This window comes from Ambystoma mexicanum, chromosome 10 (assembly GCF_040938575.1).
Source record: "Ambystoma mexicanum isolate Mex_15411 chromosome 10, UKY_AmexF1_1, whole genome shotgun sequence".
In the NCBI taxonomy this organism is placed as follows: Eukaryota; Metazoa; Chordata; class Amphibia; order Caudata; family Ambystomatidae; genus Ambystoma; species Ambystoma mexicanum.
Window position 1 is genome coordinate 927,845,420 of NC_090932.1, and position 21,902 is coordinate 927,867,321.

Consider the following 21,902-nt stretch of genomic DNA (forward strand, 5'->3'; position numbering starts at 1 on the left):
GGGCGGCTAGAGTGTTACCCAGTTGGATCTGCAGCAGCACGGGGGAGTGGTCCGAGAGTGTGCGTGCGAGTATCTTGATGTTTGTCACCCTGCCCACCCGGCACCCCGACAGTAGGAACATGTCTATTCTTGAAGAGCTGTCGTGTACTATGGAGTAAAAAGTGTAATCTCTATCTTGGGGATGGAGCGTTCTCCGCACATCGTGTAAATTAAGGGAGTTCATTTGTGTAAGGAGTAGTTTGGCGGCTCGAGTCGTGACTCTACGGGTCGTGGTTGTTCTATCCAGGACATTGTCGAGTATAAGATTCATGTCTCCCCCCCATATAATGGGAACTTCCACATATCTCTTAAGGATGGTGGTCACGGCATCTATAAATTCGGGGAGTCAGTGTTGGGACCGTATGAGTTCACGAGCAAGCATTCCTCGTTAGCCAGAGTGCAGTGGAGAATCACATATCTGCCCTCTGTGTCGATGTGGGATGTGTGGAGTGTGAATTTTACCGATTTGTGGATGAGAGTCAAGACTCCTCTGGATTGAGTGGAGAATTGGGTATAGAATCTGTTGCGGCCCCAGGACGGTGCTAGGTTGGATGATAGGAGTTTCAAAGTTTGTCAATCCACGAACATTCAATGTCATCATTTTAATAGCCATGCTGACAGTTTATGGGACATCCCAACTAAAGAATCTGTCTCTGTCTACGATCTTATATGCAGCAGTGGCGTGGATACTCCTCTCTTCAAAACCAGTCATACCTTTCCTGCCGATTTTTTTTGTAACATTCCCCAACTTCACCACTCACCGCCCAGAACAAACTAGCAGTGTGATGGTACCCACCCCCGCAGCAACCAACTGCGTGCCATTCCCAACTCGGCAACGCTTGACCAATAGCCCAACAGGGGCTTAAACATAAACACTTCACCTTAGAAGGCATTGCAGCTGCAGTGGGGGCTACCGCTGCCATTGACCCACATTTGTTAACACATATTATGATGGTACATCACTAATCTTTAGAACTGCTGATGGAACTTAAGGTTACAAAGAGGCAAGTATGTTCTTAGGCAATGAGAACAGAGCAAATACTGGCACAGTATGGTGCCCAACAGTAAGGCTTAGGTATCGAGGTTTGGTTCCAGTGTGTGCCATTGAGGTCAGGCAATTTAGGGATGTACCCCCTTCCAAAGGATATGCTCTTGAAGATAGACGTTGGGGCTATGTTGAGCCCAGAATAGAATAGAGGAGGGGGACAGGTTCTCCCCCAGGGGGGGCAGTCCCTAGTAGGGCCATGAGAGCCTTGATCTTAGTCGTCGTTCATTGGTTCGTCTGCAGGATCCGCTAGTGGGATTTGTGCCTCAATGAATTTGATTGCCTCATCTGGGACCGTAAAGAAGTACAACTTGTTGCGGTGAGTGAATTTTAGGCGAGCCGGGAAGAGCATCGCATACTCAATCTTCCTTTCCCTGAGTAGCTTTTTAACACCTCTGAATTGGCGTCGCTCTATCTGCACCCCTACAGACAAGTCAGGGAAAATCCCAATGATTTGCGAGTCCAGCCTTAGTTCCCCCTTCTCTCTGGCCAGGTGAAGGATATGGTCTCTGTCTTTGTAGATTAGCAGTTTTTCAATTATTGGTCTGGGGAAGTCTCCTGGTTTAGTACGGGGTGCCAGTGAGCGATGTGCTCTTTCTACAGTGAAGAATGGTGACAGCTCAGGGTTATCAAGGAGGTCTTTGAGAAGTAGTTCAACCGCAAGTTCCATACAACCCTTTAGAGCAGATTCAGGAAACCCCCACTATGCGAATGTTGTTTCATCACAACCTCGATTCATGGTCGTCACACTTAGCTTTAACCCGTTTCATGCCGCAGACGAGCTCTGTGACTGTGTTCTGTAAGGTATGAACATTATCCTCGTTGATTCCTATCCTTTGCTCTGCCGCTGTGATTCTGGCTCCATGTTGGTCCAGTTTAGCTCTCAGAGAGGCCACATTCGCGTTGATATCATCCAATTTTTCATGGAAGGCTGCAAAGTTTTTCGCCTTGGGGAACTTATCCATGGTGCCCACCTTGCTAGCTCCTCGTGATCTGTTGGACATTGCTATGATGGAGAGCAGCTCCTAGCTAGATGGATTTGGTGGTGACCGTAGGACAGGAGTCCTGTAGTGGGGGTGGTAGCTGGCCAGTGGCTCTGGCGTGCAGGTAATCCGTGCCTGGTAGTGCAGGTGTTTGCCCCAACAGGTTGGGAGTGGCCATCTCAGGCCCGGGCAGTGGTGGTGGATGAGCTGTGAAGAAGGATTGGCCCGGGGGGCTGTATACTTGTGGGAACCACAGGTGCTTCTTGACAGCCGTAGGCACAGTGGGTGGAAAGAGCTGGGGGGAGTCAGGTGGGCTCCTATGTGGCCAGTATCACTCTGGGCTGTGTTTAGGCTCGCTGGGCGGATGCTGTTGATGAGCTGGGAGTGGGTGGGCCCACCAGGGCGAAGAGACGTTGTGTCACAGGCTGCGGGCGCTAGTGGAGCGGGGTGCCCTCACCCCTTGTGGTGCACTGTGCAGTCTCAGTTCCTCTGTGGCAGATTCCCAGCAAGTGGAGAGGAGAAGGCTTCTGGTGTGGGGTGCAGCCATGTAAAATGGTATTTGAACACAATAAAGGGTGGTCCCGCAGCCCGCAATGTCAGCTGCACCTTCCTTGGCTTTTATTGTGCTCTCAACCCGCAGAGCACGGGAATGGGCCGTCCATGCGTGGGGGGGGGAGCCAGAGAGACTGGTTTGTCCTTGTGCTTCCTGCCGCACTAAATGGCGCTGGGGTCGGGTTGCAGCATTTGTCCCTCAGTGGATCCAAAGCCTGGGGCTGGGCCGCCACGGACTGCCGCCGTGTCCACGGGAAGAAGGTGGGTGTCATGCCCGCGCCGCTGGCGCACGCATTGGCAACCATCGTGGACTACTTGGTACTCATTTATCCTTCTAATACTCTTTGAACAACTCCTATTCACGCCTTGGTCTTTTATTTCCATTTGCTCAACTTTGGTTCTTTCTTATTTTATTCAATTAACTACATTTACCATAATGCACCTGGCTACAGTCCTCAATTCCTGGCTATTCTCATTCATCGTTATTGGGACCACAATCCCCAGAAGCCCTAGTGGCCAGTGCTGCTTCCACCTGCTCAGGACCAGAGATGGAGGAGGCAGATTGTCTTCAGGTGTGCTGCTCCAGGTGCTGTCAATTAGCCTGCCTCAGAACAGGGCAGGGCTGTATATAAGAAGCTGCCTGCAGGAGCACAGTGTCTTGCATCTTGAGATCTCCCCGCTCCTGTTTGCCTTGACCCTCTACTTTGTATGCTGTTCCTGTTGCTGCATTATCCTGTTTTGACCCAGTGCCCTTTCCGGGCTCCCTGCTTTGCAGCCAATCACGCTCCGCTGCCTTCTACCTACAGCCCTTGTCTTCTGGGCTTCCTGCCTTGCAGCCTACTACAGTCCTCTGCAGCCCTCTACAGTCAGCGGCCCTGCTCCTCTGGGCTCACTCCTTGCCTTGCAGCCTGCCTCACTCCGGCTGCCTACAGTCCTTGTCCTCTGGGCTCCCTGCCCTGCAGCCTGCCTAACTCCGGCTGCCTACAGTCCTTGTCCTCTGGGCTCCCTGCCCTACAGCCTGCCTCACTCTGGCTGCCTACAGCCCTTGTCCTCTGGGCTCCCTACCTTGCAGCTTGCAACCCTCTGCTGTCTCCAAGCCCGTGTCCTCTGGGCTCCTTCCTTGCAGCTTGTCTCCCTCCGCTGCCTACAGCCCTTGTCTTCTGGGCTCCCTGCCTTGCGGCTTGCTACACTCCTCTGCCTTACAGCCTGTTTTACACTTAGCTGCCTACGGCCCTGCTCCTCTGGGCTCCCTTCCTCGCGGCCCAATTCTTTTGGGCTCTCTGTCTGTCGCCTACTACTAATCTCTCTGTCCTGTTCTTCTGGACTCCCTGCCTTGCAGCCTACTACAGTCCTCCGCGGTCCACTACAGTTTTCCTGCACCTAGTGCCACTCTTGACTGCAGACCTGCTTCCTACTTTGCAGCCCTTCTGTTTTCCTGACTGCTGCTCCCTTGTTCTCTTCCTCGAGTCCTCTGTTCTCCACCTTAGGTTATCTACTTCAATCTAACTGTCTTTCCTTCTGCTAGATTGCTCATTGACTTCCTTTTCGCTGGATATATCTGTTCTTGTCTTCTCATGTGTCTTATGTAATCTCTTTGTACAGAGCTTGCCTGTTGGTTTCCGGCAAGCAACCTCTGCCCCTTCCCTGGTCGCGTTTTCAGTGTTACAGACACCCACTGCTGTTGTTCCCAGCCATGAGCATACAGCGTGGGCCTCTGTTATAGCAATCTGTTCAGAAGGCTGGCGTTTCCTAAGGTTCGTGGAACACTCTTTCCCATTTCAGCATACACCCCAAAAGGGAAGCCAGTTTGTTTGTACCTTTGTATCTTTTGCCCCTTTTGGCTCACAGCTACAGTTTCCTACTCTTCTTTCTTGTTTAACTCCCTGCTGTGTGTGCTTATCTGCTACCTTACTTCAGCACAGCCACCCAAAACCTACCTGGGTACCCTGTGCCACTCTTGACAGAGTGCCATTTTTGACAGTGGGTGATGCCGGGACAGGGGGGCCGGGTCACGGCAAGCTTCCCTCGGTAGGTCCGGAGCCCAGGGTCGCCGCAGATCTCCGTCACGTCCAGGGGGGACGGCGAGTATCGCTGGGGCTGGGGGGGAGGGCACCGTCACTCCGTAGATGAAGCAGGGTCCCCGGTGAGGCAGCAATGGGGCGGCAGAGCACCAACACACCCCCCGGGGGGCACCTACCGTTGCCGCCCGCCGTCGGCAGGGCCCGCGCTGGCAGAGTGGAAGGCGCTCAGAGTGTCATAGCGGAGCAGCAGTGCGGTCCCTCGTCCCTCCGCAGCAGGGTCGCACAGGCAGTATATCAGGAAGCCCGTCAGCAGGATTCTCTCTGGTGCAGCAGCGGCATCCCACGGGGCGGCCAAAGCAACACCGCCCTCCGAGGCTCCAGGAGGCAGGCCCAGTGGGTGTACAAGGCCGGCCGGCGTGATCGGCTGCATCTCAGTTGCAGCTGAACCGCAGGAAGCGGTTTTTTCACAGTGTGTGTCCCGTAATCAGGGGAACAGTCCGGCTTGGTTTTTAGGGGTAGAGATGGCAGGATTCCGCCGTTGTTTGCAGATGATAATCTGTGGGTCATGGAGCTCTGGAGCTAAGCGACCATCTTGCTGGCTGCTCAACAGCGCCCCCCAAGAGCTGCATCTTTTTTAAACGAAATGACATGCTATGCAGTCACTGCATGGAAAGTAAACTTTCACTTTAGGTAATCCCAACAATTTCATTGAAAGTAATCATCCCTGGGTGAATGTTTTGACATCAGGCATGAACAAGTTAATCTTTGTGGTTTGTGCCTCTTCCAAATGCAGACATTGGTTTTGAGATAAAGACTGTTTAATTCTTGGGTATTTACAAATGTCTCAATATTCTAGATGTAATCTGTGAACTATATTTATTAAAAGTTGATGCACATTCTTTTATTCTCCCTTTCCCCTGCCGCAATACATACCCTAACAAAACGATTACAAGTGCCATGAAAAGAGTAACTCCTTTCCAGTAGTTGTCTTAATAGCATGTTTGCTTCTTCAAAATATTCAGATTTCAGTTTACATTTTTTCTAATCCTGAGAAACTGTTCATAAGATTTTCACAAAGCAGTGTTTGATTTATACTCTGGATCATCTACTGTTTCTTTTCTGAGCAGAGTAGTATAGACTTTATCATTATCTATCTTGATTTGAATGTTTAAAAAGGTTAATGTGCAACTGCTTTCAACATGGTGAATTTTAAGTGTCTCCTATTTAGCAAATAATATAAAAAGATTTCAGTTGAACCTTAGCCCCCTGCTAAATTATGAGGACATGGTCTATGGATCTTTTCCAAACACACATTTTCTGGAAAACTGTGAGTTTTACATCATATATGTTGTCTTCAAAAATTGACATATACAAATTTGCCACATTTGGGGGAAAATATGCCCCCATAGCGTAATTTGTCAATAGAATTTCCCCCTAAATTAAAAAAAAAAAAGAGATTTCCAACACGATTTTCAATCAACAATAAATGTTGTTAGAACATGGCATGGTTGTTCTATTCAAACATGTTGTTATAACTGGGGTTGCTGTTGGTACCCTTGTTCAGAGGAGAATTGCCCAACATTTCAGTGCTGGACTGCCCCAGGGCAGGACAAAGACTGATATGTTTGGGATATTTCTTCTCTGTGAAAGATAGTGAGCTAAAGGCTCTGGGTAAGACTCTCGTAAACCAGGACTATTGTCTGGCCGAGGGACTCCCAGCACCCCCCTTGTTAATAATATGCTCCTTACCCTCACAGATCCGGAGTCTTCTCTGCAAGGGGTGCCACTTCCTGTTTTGTCAAGGGGTGAAAAAGGTTGCGTTTCATCGCTTCCCAGGATGTCACTTTGAGGTGGGGTCCAATGACAAGACTTCTGGTGATGTCATCAAGGGTCGTGAGGGGAGGCGAGGGGTGGCCCACTTTTTACTTTTGGGTGACCGGATCTAGTTCTTGTCCAAGTCCGACCCTGGACACAGGATCAAAAATAGGTATTGTGGCCAGCATGTGGCAGAGCAAGGGTTAAGTGCAGACAACAAGTGGCTGGGAAGAGCAGTTAAGGGGACTGTAGGGTTGCAGATACAGACCAAGTGCAAGGGTTGCCAGGAGGCAGTGCAGGTGTGCAACTGGGTGGGCATGAACCAGGGCCCAAAGTTCAGAGGGTAGCCAGATGACCACTGCAGTATCAGGCAGGAGATCAGCAGGGACGAGGAAGCGAGAAGGCAGAAGCAAAGAGGAAAGTCTTGAGATGCTTCAACCGGAGATGGTTCTGCTTATGTTTCAAGGAGGCTGTTCCAGAGGTAGGCGCCTGAGGGAAGCCTGAAAGTGAGCTGAGTGTCATCCGCATAGCACTGAAAGTTGGAGCAGAGAGCAGCAGTGCAGTGGGCGAGAGGTGCCAAGTATTGAACAACCAGGGAGAAAGGTTAGACCCCTGGGCAACACCAAAGGTAGAGAGAGATAGAGGAGACCAAGGACCCAAGTTGGACCTGGGAGGGTCGGTCCAAGAGGAAAGCAGTCAGCCAGTCCAGAGCCTGATCAGTGATACCCAGGTTATCACAGAGCTGGTTGAGCAGATGGCATGGTTGACTGTCAAAAGCAGAAGAGAGATCAAGTAAGATGAGAAATGCGAGGGGCCACACACGTCAGGAATGTACAGCGCGTGCGAAGCCAAGGATGGAAGTGACACAGACACGCAAGGAATTTGAGGGACCATGCAGGGAGAGGACTGGGAAAAGGGGGGGGACAGACTGGAAGGGACGAGAGGGGAATTCAAGGAGGCTTGGGAGTCGAAAGCACAGGGAGGGGAGCGACAGGGAAGGGGCACACACAGCAAGGGGAGTGGAAGAGGCAAAGGTTACAGGAGACACAGAAGGGGAAAGTTGCAGGAGAAGAGCTAAGAAGTGCAATGCAAGCTAACTTCCCCAACTCCTTATCTGGCGGCTGGAGACCGGGTGAATCATCTGCACTCATTGTCTGCGCCGCAGACCTCTTCGTCGCCAAACACCTACATTATTCAACACTGAGGCCTTTTCCTGCGAGGGCTTTGTCATAGAGGGTCCCAACCTCGGATTTTATAGGTACGGTAGCGTGTATGTAACAAACGTGTTGCACATCGTTGGGCAGCGTATCCTGTGAACCTGCGTTGCTCAACACTGAGGCCTTGTCCTGTGAGGGCTTTGCCACAGAGGGTCCAAACCTCAGATTTTTCAGGCACAGTACTGTGGATGTAACAAACGTGTTCTGTGTCATCGAACAGCGTATGCTGTGAACCTGCATTGCCCAACACTGCTACCTTGTACTGCGAGGGTTTTCATGTGCAAGGGGGCATTAAGCTATTGGAGGTCACTCTCACTCAGACACTGCAGGGGCTTTATAGGGCAAACTGTGAACCCCTTCTAGCATTCCTCAAACAACAACTGCACAAATGGAGTCCTCCCTGTCTCATTGTAGGGTTAGATAAATGCGCTAAAAATTGTGGTACTTCCTAAGATCCTCTATTTCTTCCAGGCACTCCCGATCCCTGTCCTGGAGTCCTTTTTTTGGACACTATACAAATTGATTGTTTCCTTCATTTGGAACATCAAACCTCCCTGCATAGCGCTGAAAGCTCTGATGACCCCAACAAATAGGGGTGGTTTAGGCTTGCTGAACTTCCGTATGTACGTCTGGGCGGCCCATGTAAGGGTGATTACGGAGTGGTGAGTAGACGGCTCCGAGAAAAGATGGATTCAGGTGGATAGGACGGTGGTGGGCGCTCCACTGAGACAGGTTCTTTGGCTACACAAAATGGATCGCCCTCACAATATGCACATATCGGAGATTATGAAATTGGTAGACACCTCATGGGATCGGATGGCCAAGCACAAGCAGATTTCTTCTTTCCCAACCCCCAATTCACCCCGGGGCTGGAGAGGGGAGCCTTCGCATGCTAGCGAGAAGTAGGCGTTTACAAAAGTGAGGGACATGTTTCAAGGAGTGGACATTAAATTTTTTCCCCCAATATAAATCTGAACTGGGATTGACTGAGGATGACAAACTGCAATATTTTCAATTACGGCACTGGCTATTGAACCCTGTCATGCATGCGGCAGCAACAAGCCCCCTTACACCATTTGAGAAATTCCTGGTTACGAAAACTGGGGACAGACACCTCATTTCAAGTTTGTATAAACTGGGGCTTTATGCAGTGCCTAACTGTTGGAAGTGTGGAGGCATACTACTGTCATTGTAGCCATAGCCACCAAGAGAAAGCTAATAAGCCCTGCTGCTGCTGTGCTTTGGGGCCCGGACTAATTACCCAGAAGCCTGGTTGTCATTGCTAGGGGCGTACTGAACACAGGGTTGGCTTGATAAAGTGCGCCTCTGCCCAGGACAGGTGCTGGTGATTGACGGTTGGAGGCACAGGTGGAGGACCTTGATGAAGCTCCTGGGGATGCGTTGAGTGTTCGTTTCTTTTGGCCGCTGAGAATGCAGCAAGCCTTCTGAACAATGTTTGCTGGGCCACAGTGGTGGTGGTGATGATGATGATGATTCCCGGGCTGCAGCAGTGTGACGGGAGAGTTGCTGTCAACTGGTGCGGTGCCGGCAGAGTCCCATTTGGATACTGCCTGATCACATTTGCTTGGGAGACCTCACAAGGCTCCCAAGCCTCAGATAAGTGGCCTTGTTGAATGCCAATCATATTCTACGCATACACGAGGAATTAACTCGTCATGGGGTAATGTTAGGAAATAAGTGATTGTGTTGCGAAAACCAACTTGATGTGAAGCACACAAGTGTGGGACATATTTGTAAACTAATTTACGGAACTGTGTACTTATGTAGGTGCTGGAGCAGGGAAGTTATGGTTGTCCAATATCCTGTGAGGTGAACACATGGAGGGGGATGAAACCAGGTGTACTGAGCAATATGAAACGAGGTGTACGGAGTAATGTGCTAAATGCTGTTAAGGACATTCATTATATGCTGTATATGTTATAATTTCACTAATTCATCATGTCATTTCATTGTCCATGCCACTGGTATGTTTTGTGTTGCTTGCATTGGGTATGAAGTCAAATACTGCCAGGATTGGACAGGAGAGGTTATAATTGAAGTCAAGTCTGTGAAGAGATGTTAGGTGTTCAAAGTACATGCGATAAGGGTGTGTGCAGGTTGTAACAGTCTCACAAAGAAGTGATTGTGTGTCTAAAGATATTCTTTCCCTAATTTCCCCGTCCTGTCCAACTGGTTACTCTAGTCCTCTTACCTACAATCCCCTTACCCCGCCACAACCTCTCCCTAATCCCTCACCCCCTGGCTGTCTCGTGGTTACTGGTTACTTGGAATCAGGAACCCGTGCCAACCACGGTGGGAGGGTCGTATACATTTAGGCTTGTGGTTCAGGAGGCGGTGTAGATACTCTTCCCTTATACGGGTTGTGACATAATCAACAGCCCCCATTTGGGGATATTCACACCACCCAAGCCAAAATGGATGCAGCTTCTCCACAGGATGTTCAGTTAGATTTGGCTCATTCTAGGCAGGAGACTACCACTTTGAAGGCTCAAGCAAATGGGTTGGTGGCTCAGGAAACAGCATCGCCCAGTCCTGGGCCCTCTACTTCACAAGCTACTTCTGGTAGGGCATCCACTGTAGTGATTCAGACACCAAACCATGTTCTGTTGGCTACTCCGGAACATTAGGCAGGAGACCCAAAGAAATATGACATTCTTAACTTTGTGCCAGTTACATTAATGTAAGCATGCATCATTTGGGAGTACACAAGCTAGAACAGCATTGGTTATTTCTTACTTGACAGGGGATGCAGCGGCTTGGGTAATGCCTTTCTTCCGTACAGAAGGATGATCCCATGTTATACAATTGGGACTTGTTTAGAACTTGTAAGGTTATTTGATCGGCGGCATGTGTCATTCACACAGGACAAGGAATTGTTAGCATTACGTCAAGGCTTGAAGGATTTGGTGTCATATGTGATGCATTTCAATAGAATCATAAATGAGACAGGTTCGCCAGAACAGAAGCAGACTGTGGTGCTCTACTAGGGCATTGGGGATGAGCTCAAGGACACTATAGTGCAGGTAGATCCACAGCTGACCTCTTGCTCAACACACATCGATGTGGCACTCTGGTTAGATCATCAGATTGCTGAAAGAAAGGGCAAAAGGAGAAAGCCTGACACATTGCCCTTTTGTGCATTTAGACCAAAGCTGGGATGTAGGGGCATGACAGGCGGAAGGGGAGCCCATGCAGATTGGCGTTAGAGGGCCGTTATTTCCTTAAGAGAAGGAGAAGCAGAGGCAAAATAATGTATGCCTATATTGTGGCAAGCCTAGACATTATATTAGGAACTGTCCTAATACTCCAAATCGTGGGGTGGGAGGAGACAAACACAAGACGGAATTGGGAAAAGCTCTGGCTCGGCCCTACAGGGGATAAGGGAGTGAAGCCCAATCAAGAAGAAATTCCCCAGTACGATAGCAAACACTGTGCATACTAAGGCCCCACATTTATACGTTCTGGTGACCTTATGCTTTGCTGCAACTAAACAAACTGTGTGAGCCATGGTGGATTCAGGAGCCCCTGGTAATTTTATTGATATCAGGTTGGCTGACAATTTGGGAATACTGAGGGCTAGTAAGGGGAATCCGGAGGTGGTACTAATGGTTGATGGGTCACTATTGACATTGGGTCCAGTCACAGCACAAACACAACCAGTACGCATGTTGTGTTTACCAGGGCAGGAGGATGAGATTGAGTTTGATTTCTTTGCAGCACACCAATATTGGGTGGAGCAGACACTAGTTTTTAAATCTGAATGTTAAATACATTTAAATGACAAGATAGGCCCAGACACATTTTTGGTGGAAGGGGTCAGTACAATAAACATGGTTGGGTCAGTGGAGACGGTCCTTCTTGCCATATATCAAGAGTATGCAGAGGTTTTTGACAAAGAGAAAGCTGAAACTTTACCTCCACATTGCTCATACGATTTGTGTCATTGATTTGGAGCCTGGGGCTAAGATTCTGTGTAGTGGGATCTATGTGCTTACCGAGGCACAGAATGTACATTGGAGGGAGTATTTGGATGAAATGCTTGAGAGAGGGTTTATTCAGAGTTCTCCTTCTCTGGTATCTTCGCCCCTGTTCTTTGTACCGAAGAAAAAGGGTACCTTAAGGACATGTATTGATTACAGAGCCTTGAATAAGGGCTCTATTAAAAATTGCTTCCCACTACCTATAATCTCGGTTCTTTTGGACCAGGTGAAAACTGCTGTGATTTACACCAAGTTAGACTTGAGGGGAGCATATAATTTGATACAAGTGAAACAGGGAGATGAGCGGAGGATGGCATTTAGGACTAAGTTCGGATTGTTTCAGTATTTGGTGATGCTGTTCGGATTACGTAATGCTCCTGTAGCATTTTAACCTTTTATGCAGGTGGTGTTAAGGGACTATATTGATGTATTGATCATCGTTTACATTGATGACATTTTGATTTACTCTGAGTCCCCAGAACAACATGTTAGTCCTCTACGGGCAGTGCTCAAGAGATTGCACGATTATCAATTATATGCAAAATTGGAGAAGTGTGTTCCATACTAACACAGTGGAATTCTTGGTTTCATACGGACTCTAGGAGGGGGTAGTTATGGACAAGAAGATGGTACAGGCAGTAACTGATTGACCATCACCACAGTGTGTGAAGGATGTGCAAGCGTTCCTGGGGTTTACCAATTTTTACAGACTGTTTATTAGCAACTTTTCACAGACCGTAACACCCATTACACAGTTGCTCAGGAAATATACACAAGGAGGCTGAGGCAGTGTTTCAGGAACTGAAAGAAGCTTTCACTAAAGCACCTAGTGGGGGCAGTTCTGTCACAGTCGGTACAGGAGGGAGTTCTTCATCCTGTGACATTTTTCTCCAGGAAATTCACAGGGAGCAAGCAAAACTATTCAATAATCGACAAATAATTGTTCGCTATTATAGCAGCTTTCCAAGAGTGGAGGCATTATTTGATGAGGGCTCGTCATCAGGTTGTGGTGGTAACAGAGCACAAGAATGTATAATACCTAAGGTCAGCCAGAACGTTGAATCCTCAACAGCTGAGGTGGTCACAGTAACTCAGTGAATTTGACTTTGTGGTGACTTATTTACTTGGCCACAAGAATGGGAAGGCCGATGCTAGACCACAACATCAAGCGGTAGCTCCACTAGAAAACAAGGCGATAACCCCCATGGAAAAAATTATTGGGGCAGTAACTAAAGGTATTGATTTTTATGTATTTATAATGCAACCACAAAGGACTTAACCATATGTGGGCACAGTTGGAGTTAACAAAATTGAAATGAAGATAAAGAAAATCAGAAAATCACTAATTAGTTATTTTATTACTCTGTCCATTTGCGTTGTTGAAACAGTTAGATGACTACCGAAACAAGAACGTTTTCAGATCTTTCCTGAACTGAAAAATTGTCTGGCATTCCCTAATCTTTTGCAGTATACTGTTCCATAATTTAGGTCCACAGACTGCAAATCTCCTATCCCCTCTGGTAACGAATGTTGACCGGGGGTTACTTATCAGTAGTTGATTGCTTGACCTGAGAGTCCTCACTGGATTATTGGGTAAGATTTTTTAGGTACTCGAGGGCCAATCCTTTTAGGCACTTAAAAATCATACAGGCAACCTTAAATTCAATACGGTCCTTGACCATTAACCAGTGGAGTGACCTCTGTAAGGGAGAGACATGATCTGTTTTCTTCAAACTACCAGTTTGGGCCTTCTGAAGTCTGTGCAGTTGTTAGGGCTGGAATACCCATCAAGGCGATTGCAATAGTCCAGACGGGTATTTGTCATAGCTCCCACCACTACAGCATGGTCTTCTTTGGGAATGTATAGAATGACTTGTTGTAACATCCATAATAAGAAATAAACATATTGAACCTTTGTGTCTCACTACCCAGAAACTCCTGCCACATGCATCCTAAGTTCTGAATCTTGGTAGAGAATTGAAGTTTCTCCCCAAGAATGCATGGGGCAAAAGACTCACTTGCAGCTAGTACCTGCTTCTCTGATCCAAATAGAATCAACCCTGGTTTTGCTGCATTAAACTGAAGTTGGTTTCTCGCCATCCGTCCGTTTATATCTTCCAGGCACTGATTCACTTCAACAAAAGCCTCATCAATATTATCAAGCTTAATATAGATCTGTGTATCATCGGTGTAAGAATAACACACGCCATTACTTTTCAAGATATTCAGCACAGGCTGCATATATAAGTTGAATAACAAAGGGGAAAGTGAAGACCCCTGTGGCACTCCACAGCTCACCGCAATAGAGTCTGACATATAACCCCCTGATTCTGATTTCACCTGTTCACATCAATCATCAAGAAAATAAGCAAACCATTTCAAAGCCTTCTGGAACAAGTATGAAACAGTCTAGTGGGAAAGGATTTACAGGGTTGTAGGGCAGGTCATCCATCACAAACTGTTGACCATGGATTGGCATACCATGAGCAGCGTTTATACTTACCCTACGCAAGAGTTGCAAAAAGGGGCATTACAAGTACTTTGGGGCCCCGGACTACATTACCCACCCATGCTTGGGCGTCATTGCTAGGGGCATACGGCATGTAGGGCTGGCTTGATAAGATGCGCCTCCGCCTGGTCCAGGTGCTGGTGATTGACGGTTTGAGGTACTGGCAGAGGGCGTTGCTGAAGCTCCTGGAGAAGTGTGGATCATTTTGTTTCTTTCGGTTGCTGAGAACACGGCATGTCTTCTGAGCAATGTTTCCCGGGCTCCAGCAGTGAGATGGGAGAGTTGCTGTGAACTGGTGCAGTGCCGGCAGAGTCCGAGTCGGATACTGCCTGACAACGTTTGCTCGGGAGTCCTCACAAGGCTCCAGAGCCTCAGAAAAGTAGCCTTGTTGAATGCTAATCATATTCTCAGTATACACTGGGCATTAACTCGTCATCGGGCAATGTTAGCAAATAACCGACTGTTACGAAAACCAAGTTGATCTGGAGCACGTAAGTGTGAGACATGTTTGTAAACACATTTGTGGAGCTGTGTACATACGCAGGCTCCGGTGCAGGGAAGTTATGGTTGTCTAATATCCTCTGTGTGTGAGGCGAACACAAGGAGGGGGAGGAAACCAGGTGTACTGAGCGATGTGCTAAATGCTGATCAAGCCATTCATTATATGTTGTATATGTTATAATTTCACTAATTCATCATGTCATTTCATTGTCCATGCCACTGTTATGTTTTATGTTGCTAGCGTGGGGTGTGAGGTCAAATACCACCAGGATTGGACAGGAGAGGTCATAATTGGTATCCAGTCATTTTTTCAAAACACAAAGTTTCGAATACAAATCTTGAGAATACTTTTTGTAGAAAAGTCATTTTTTCGAAAACAAATTCGATTATCATATCAAAATATATCTAAATGAAAAATGATCTAAAATAGGGTTAGGGTTGGGGCTTGGGTTAGTTTAGGGGTTGGGTTATGGTTGGGGCTAGGGTTTAGGGTTAGGGTTGGTGTTGGTGCTAGGGTTAGTTTAAGTGTTAAAATAGGGTTAGGGTTGGGGCTTGGGTTAGTTTAGGGGTTAAATTAGGGTTAGAGTTGGGGATTGGGTTAGGGTTGGGGGATTGAGGTGGCGTGGGGTTGGGGGGCTGAGGGAGAACCCCCTCATTATACACAAAACTTTAAAACGTTACAAGGGGCTGGCCAGTGCTGAAATTTCAGCACTGCACAGCTCTATGTAACGTTTTAAAGTTACAAAAAAAGCATTGAAATGCTACTTTTAACGTGTGAAAGTGCATTTCAATTGAAACCTGTCCATGTCTATTGTCGATGGATTGGTTTAGAAAGAAATGCATTTTTGCATGTTAAATATAGCTTGTCAAGGCTTTTTTTCCGAAACTTTGTTTTCTAATGTTTTGTTATTCGAAACTTTTTTTTGGAAAAAATCACTATAAACCGTCATAACTGAAGTCAAGTCTGTGAAGAGATGTTAGGTGTTCAAAGTGCATGAGATAAGGGCGTATGCGGGTTGTTACAGAGACACAAATAAGAGTGATTATGTGTCTAAAGATATTATAAGATATTATTTTCCTAATTCCCCCGTCCAATCCAACTGGTTACCCTAATCCTTGTTCTGGTTTTCCTACAATCCCCTTACCAATCCACAACCTCTCCCTAATCCCCGCCCTCCACCCAGCCCTCCACCCGGCTGCCTCGTGGTACCTGTTACTTGGAATCAGAAACCCGTGCCAACCACGGTGGGAGGGGTCGTATACATTTTGGCTTCTGTGGTTCGGGAGGAGTTGTCAATACCCTTCCCTTCTATGGGTTTTTCCACTGACGCATACTTAAAGTACAAGGTAAAATGGGAAGCCGTGCTGTGTGAGCCTGTCCTAGAGAAGGAGTGGGATCAATTATGGAAGGATATCCCTAAATTTACACAGGCTATTCGAATTCGGGTGTTTTGGTACAAAATCATGGCTCACTGGCACTATACACCAGCAGCAGATATGCCAACAGTTCTTTGGGACTGAGGGGTACGAGTGTGGAGGTGTGGGGGACTGGTTGCATATATGGTGGGTATGCCCGGAACTGGGGGAATGCTGGAGGTCAGTCAACGACAACATGCCAACACTGTTTGGGGAGCACGGGCACAGAGGCCCTAAAGTCAGTCTGCTCTGTATGGGTGGTCAATTTGACAAATCATTGGCGAAGTATAAATGAAAGGCATATTCAATCCTCATACTGGCAGCCCTACTGGTTATAGCGCAGAAATGGCAAGGCAAAGACCCTCCGTTCAAACAAGAATGGCTGGCCAAGGCTTGGAACTTTGGGTCACTGGAGTATCAGTAATTGTTAACATGCAATAAATGCTTTGTTTGAAGAATCCAGTATTCCAGAATATCTAAAGATATCCTGGATTACTCCTCTTTTAAAGAAGACCACTCAGGATCAGGAAAAGTTTGTTAGCTACAGGCCAATCTCTTATGTCCCATTTTTTAAATTAAAGATACTAGAAAAGGCTGCAAAAATTCAACTCCAGTCCGTACCGGGACAAAAGGCTGCTTTTAGGATGCAATCAGGATTTCTAGCTGATGGCACATAGATTTATCGATGTACTCTTCTTAAGCTATCAGAAGAGGGTGACCGGGTATGCGGACTTGTCTGCATTATTTGATACATTATATCATTGAATCTTATTGTAAAGCCTAAAAGAGGGTGGCCTAGTGTCAGAAAAGGTAGTACTCTGATTTAAGTCATTTCGAACTAAAAGAATTTCAAGAGTCAAAATTGATGAGCATAGACCTGACCCAGAGGTTACGGTTTTATTCCTCAGGAAGCAGGTGTTTCGCCTTTTCTGTTCGACGTATGTTATTTTGCTGTCGTCTGCATAACACCTAGCTTTAGTAGCTATTTATACCCTAGCCTGCACAACAGTTTATGGTCAGGGTTGTATCGCCTGGGAAGTTCACAAAGTCACTCACAGTTTCTGGGAGTATCAAGGTTTGCAGGGTTGTACTTTTATAGTCTGTACCAAGGATGGCCCTCCTGGGCTCATAACACAGCAATGTCGGCATAGCCAACCTCACCTCTAATGACATAGGGTGTTGGGTAGATTAGGCTGCAGGCCCCCAACTCTAATGACATAGGATGATGGATAGATTAGTTGGCTGCAGTCATTGTTAATCCAACACTTGCCCAACTCATCCAAGAGTGGGATGAAAGCCTCAAGGGGTACTCATTCTTGTCCCCATTGGGTCTGGATATTGAAACTCCTGGAGTGCCGGCTCCTGGGTTCACTCACTCTCTTGTCCACTTCTGGCGCTTGAGTCTTTTTCTGCTAAAACGAAGGCGGGACAACTTCTTGCAGTCTTTGAACTCTCCTGCTGCACCTCATCACTTTCTCGTCATCGTTTTTTCTTTCCCTCTGTCCCCCAATGCCACCCCTCCCTGTCACAACTCTGCTCTCTACTCCTCATTGGTTTCTTCCTCTTCCCGAGCTACAGACTGCCTCACTTCTCTGCTTCTTCCCTTCTCCTACTTGGACGTTCCTCCTCCAGCCTCACTTCTCTGCTGTACTCCTTCCTTGCTCTATCCTGTCACTCTACACACCTATGCGTCTTCAAACGCCTTCCAAATGCCTTCCAAAATGCCTCAATGCTACTAACTCCCACTAGCTTCCCTTTATACTGTGTGGTGAGCAGGAAAAGGATCTCTAACAGGGACATTGGGAACACCTAGGGACGAGTCAAGTGGGGACATTCATGATTGTTTCTCTGTGCCTGCCACGTCCTTTCCCAGGTGTCATGTATAATGCAGATTGTGTCGAATGGGTCCATTAGGGGGTCATGCAGAAACCTCATTATGTGCATGACCTCGCCATGGTTCGACTTTGTGTCCTTGCATAGGTGTTCTCACTGTATAGCAAGATTCTGGTTCACAAATTGCCATCTGGCCTTCCCCTAATGACTGTTCCCAGCCTTTATTTCTGGTGTGCAGGGAAATTGTCTGGCTGGCAAGCCTGAAGATAAGGGGTGATCTCAGTAAGTATTTTGCAATCTGGATGAAAAGAGCACACAGTAATAGTCAATGCACTGCTTCTCCTCCCAATGTATGTTTGATGTCTCTACAGAGGAGTAGGGGAAGGTGATCGGCTCTGGGCATCCCCCATTTTTCACCTGCGGTGGATGCATAATTCACCTTTCTCCTCACCCCAGTTTCTCTGAGTATATAGTGTATGCTGAATGATTCTTTGCCACCAGGTTATGCATGAGTAATACAGAAGTATGGTCATAGGACTCATATTAAATATTGTATGATTTAGTTGGCAAATTGTTATTAATGGTTGGTTGTCTGAATTTCCTTTTTTTTTCAACAGTGCTTTTACATTCCAAAGTGCCAGCGTGATAAGAATGATTTGCTCAACCATGCTCTAGACATTAAAGAGTTCTTTGACCATAAAAATGACACTCCCTTCTCCTGCTACTACAGCCCAGACAGTAGCTCTGAGGATGTGATCTTGATCAAGAAGTTCGATAGGATGGTTGTGTTTCACTGCCTCTTTTGGCCCTCTCTTATGCTGATTGGTGGTGCGCTCATTGTTGGCATGGTGAAACTTACACAGCACTTGTCTTTGATGTGCGATGAGTACTGCAGTACAACTAAAGACGAGGTTGCCAATACAGGAGCACAACAGGAAGATCAAGAGAACAGACCCTTGACAACAAGATGGAGGCCAAATTTAAGAACTGTGCAACACTCTCTGCTTCACTGAGCGTGAGCTGTTGATCTTCCATCAAGAAGAAGCATTGACAATCAATGTAATACTAAGAAAGCTTATACAAAAATGTTTATTGAATTACCAAAACTACCACATTCAATGTGTTTATGATGCCCTCTGATTTTGTGTTAAAACGAGTGCAATGCTAATGATTTCACAGGGTGTCACTTTAGTTTAGGCATCAATGTTTTTATAGACATGTTAATGGTGTTTGACAATCAGCCTTGATAGACTTAAAAACTCAGATGGGCGATCTAAAAGATGAACGTAACCTAGCTCTCCTTCTACTAGACCTATCGGCCACCTTTGATTTAGTCAATCATAAAGTCCTCTGCAACCACCTCATCACAGCAGCACATTTCTCCTCCAAACCCACCTCTTGGATACAATCCTTCCTGGACAACAGAACTATGAGGGTATTTGCAACGACCACGTCAGCTGAGCCTGCGCCAGTCACTTGCGCAGTACCTCAGGGCTCATGTGTCTCTCTGACGCTTTACAATAGCTTTACCAAGCCACTTTTTTTGACAATCTTTGGACAATTTGGGTGTCACCTACACTAACTATGCAGATGACACCATACTCATCGCTATCACTGGAGAATAAGACATTGACTCGATATTGCTCAACACAATCTACCTAACGAATTAAGCTTGAATGGCCACAAACGGCCTCTATCTTAATGATGACAAGACAGAGCCACTTCTCATTGGTTACCAGGCAAGACTGAATAAACTAGGTAGGCAGTTCAAATCATTCAACATAGATGGTATCAACATAAAGGTGTCCAAGGCAGTGAAAACACTTGGAATCTATCTTCTCTCCGCCTTGACCCTGCTTAGACAAGCCAATGCTACAGCTTCTGCCACAGCCTATATGTGAAAATTAATCAATGCTTGTAGACCCTTCCTGTTGACAGCAAGTTGCATTACCATGGCAAGAGTACTTATTCTATCTAAATTAGATTACTGTAATACCTTGTACCTAGGGACTAGTAAGCACATTGTAAATAAACTGCAAATAATATAAAATAATGCGCTAAGAACTGTGCTCAATATCTCTAGAACCCAGCATATATAATCAGCAAGGCGTGATGCCCAATGGCTTCCAGTCAAAGACAGAAATGCATTAAAAACATTAGCACTTACCCATAAATGCCTTTCCAACTTGGCTCCTAAATACCTGGCATGCAAATCACAAGAAACCTATCAAATCGACCCACAAGATACCCACACCTACATTGCCTCAAAGTTCTTAGATTCAAGTTACAGAAAGCAGGGGGAAGCAGCTGCCCCTTTCTAGCAGCTAAACTATGGAACTCCCTGCCTGTAGCCCTAAGAGCAGAACCAACCTACCACAGCTTCAGAAAAAATGCAAAAACGTGGCTCTTTTTGCAAGAGGCATGATACATGTGTTAGCTTGCTAACCTGTACATATCTGTATTGCACTTGTAACAACCTCCTGTAAATGTTTTCTGTAATTGCCTGTCATGTAATTGTATATGCAACTTTGTAATGCGCCCAGATACCGGAGGGTTAGTTGCGCTCTATAAATAAATAAACAATATAGTTGATGTGCCTTCCTTCTTACCAAACACCCCCACTATTGAAATAGTAGTTTTTGAGATGTTGATATTACCTGTATATTTCTTATTTAGTCTATGAAGAACTAATGTGTTCCTTACATCTTGGGGTCAATCAATATTCAGAAAATAAATAAAATGCTAAAACATCAGCCAGTATTGAGGGTTGATATTTTTGAGTGTGTGGGCGGAGGGGAGGCTATGAAGCAAATATATGCCACTAAATTGACTTCTTAGAGGTAACTGACTGACAAAAGAATATTATTGAGCCCTCCCTGCTGGCAACATGGACGAACAGAAGGGTACTTGCTCCAGGGATAGGTCTGTGGGGGATTCCGGAATATTTCTTAATCACCTTCCACCACAGCATTGAGAGCAAAAGACATTGCAGAGATTGTTGCAAAACAGGAAGAGCAGAAGTCAAAGAAACATGGTGTCAGAACAAAGGGTACGTACGTGAATGAAGCAGATGCATAAGTTATGTTATATGGCATTTGTATAGACCCAATACCATTGGTATGGCCTCAAAGCAAAGTATGGTGAATGCCTTTGGAGGACCGAAGTCTGTGGAATGAGAATTGATGGAGGATTTTTAGAATACGTGTGTAGGTAGGGCAGGGTGGCTAAGTCCCTGATAGCGACCCATGGGGACCTGGCCAGTGAATGGGTGCTGTGATAATTGGTCTCATTGACTCGCTAACTCTCCTGACAGTTTATGTGCCCAACTGGACTGAATTTTTGTCATGGGACTCTGCTGCATTCTAATGGCAGTGGTGATCTGCGCTGTGAAGTTAAGTAGTGAATTGCTGCAGATGTATGCAGGTGAGTGGCTGTGCCCCGGGCAGGATAAGGCAATGTTCCATTGTGATGGATTGCTATACGTACCAGAGAGTCCCTGTAGGCTTTGAATTGCTAGCCTACAACACTAACCCTGTGGGAAAAGATGCAAGGTAGTGGCACAAAACAGCAGCGAGTTTCAACGTGCAAGCCTACAACACTATCCCTGTGGAAAAAAATGCAAAGGTAGTTGCAGCAAACAAGAGCTCTATTCAAAATACAGCCAAACCCATGGCACAATCCCTGTGGAAAAAGATGCAAAGTAGTGACACAAAGCAGTAGCTATGTTCAAAATACAGGTCTACAGCACTATAATGGGTGAAAGGGTCAAATTGGTGTGCCGGGCCTCATGACCTGCAACACCAATCAGGATGCAATGAGGTCAGGTGGTAGGAGTGGTGAGGGGAGGCTGGGAGTTCGGTTTCTGGGGTGCTTAGGAAGCAGTGGTGGGGCAGCAGAAGCCCCCAAAAAGAGGGTAAGATTACCTTAGGGCTCCCAGGGGTGCCTTATGATGCTGGATGGAGCGAGGAAT

At 46.6% G+C, this 21,902-nt stretch overlaps 1 protein-coding gene across 4 annotated transcripts in view; it reads left to right on the plus strand.

Annotated features, from left to right (window-relative positions):
- Positions 1–20,685, plus strand: part of KCNMB3 (potassium calcium-activated channel subfamily M regulatory beta subunit 3) — a 268,576-nt gene extending 247,891 nt beyond the window's left edge. For all 4 annotated transcript variants that reach the window (XM_069618694.1, XM_069618692.1, XM_069618693.1 and 1 more), the window contains exon 4: positions 18,550–20,685. In XM_069618694.1, coding sequence (XP_069474795.1) covers positions 18,550–18,945 — 396 coding nt within the window. In that variant the 3' untranslated portion in view covers positions 18,946–20,685. The remainder of the gene's footprint in view (positions 1–18,549) is intronic.
- Positions 20,686–21,902: the final 1,217 nt, after the last annotated feature.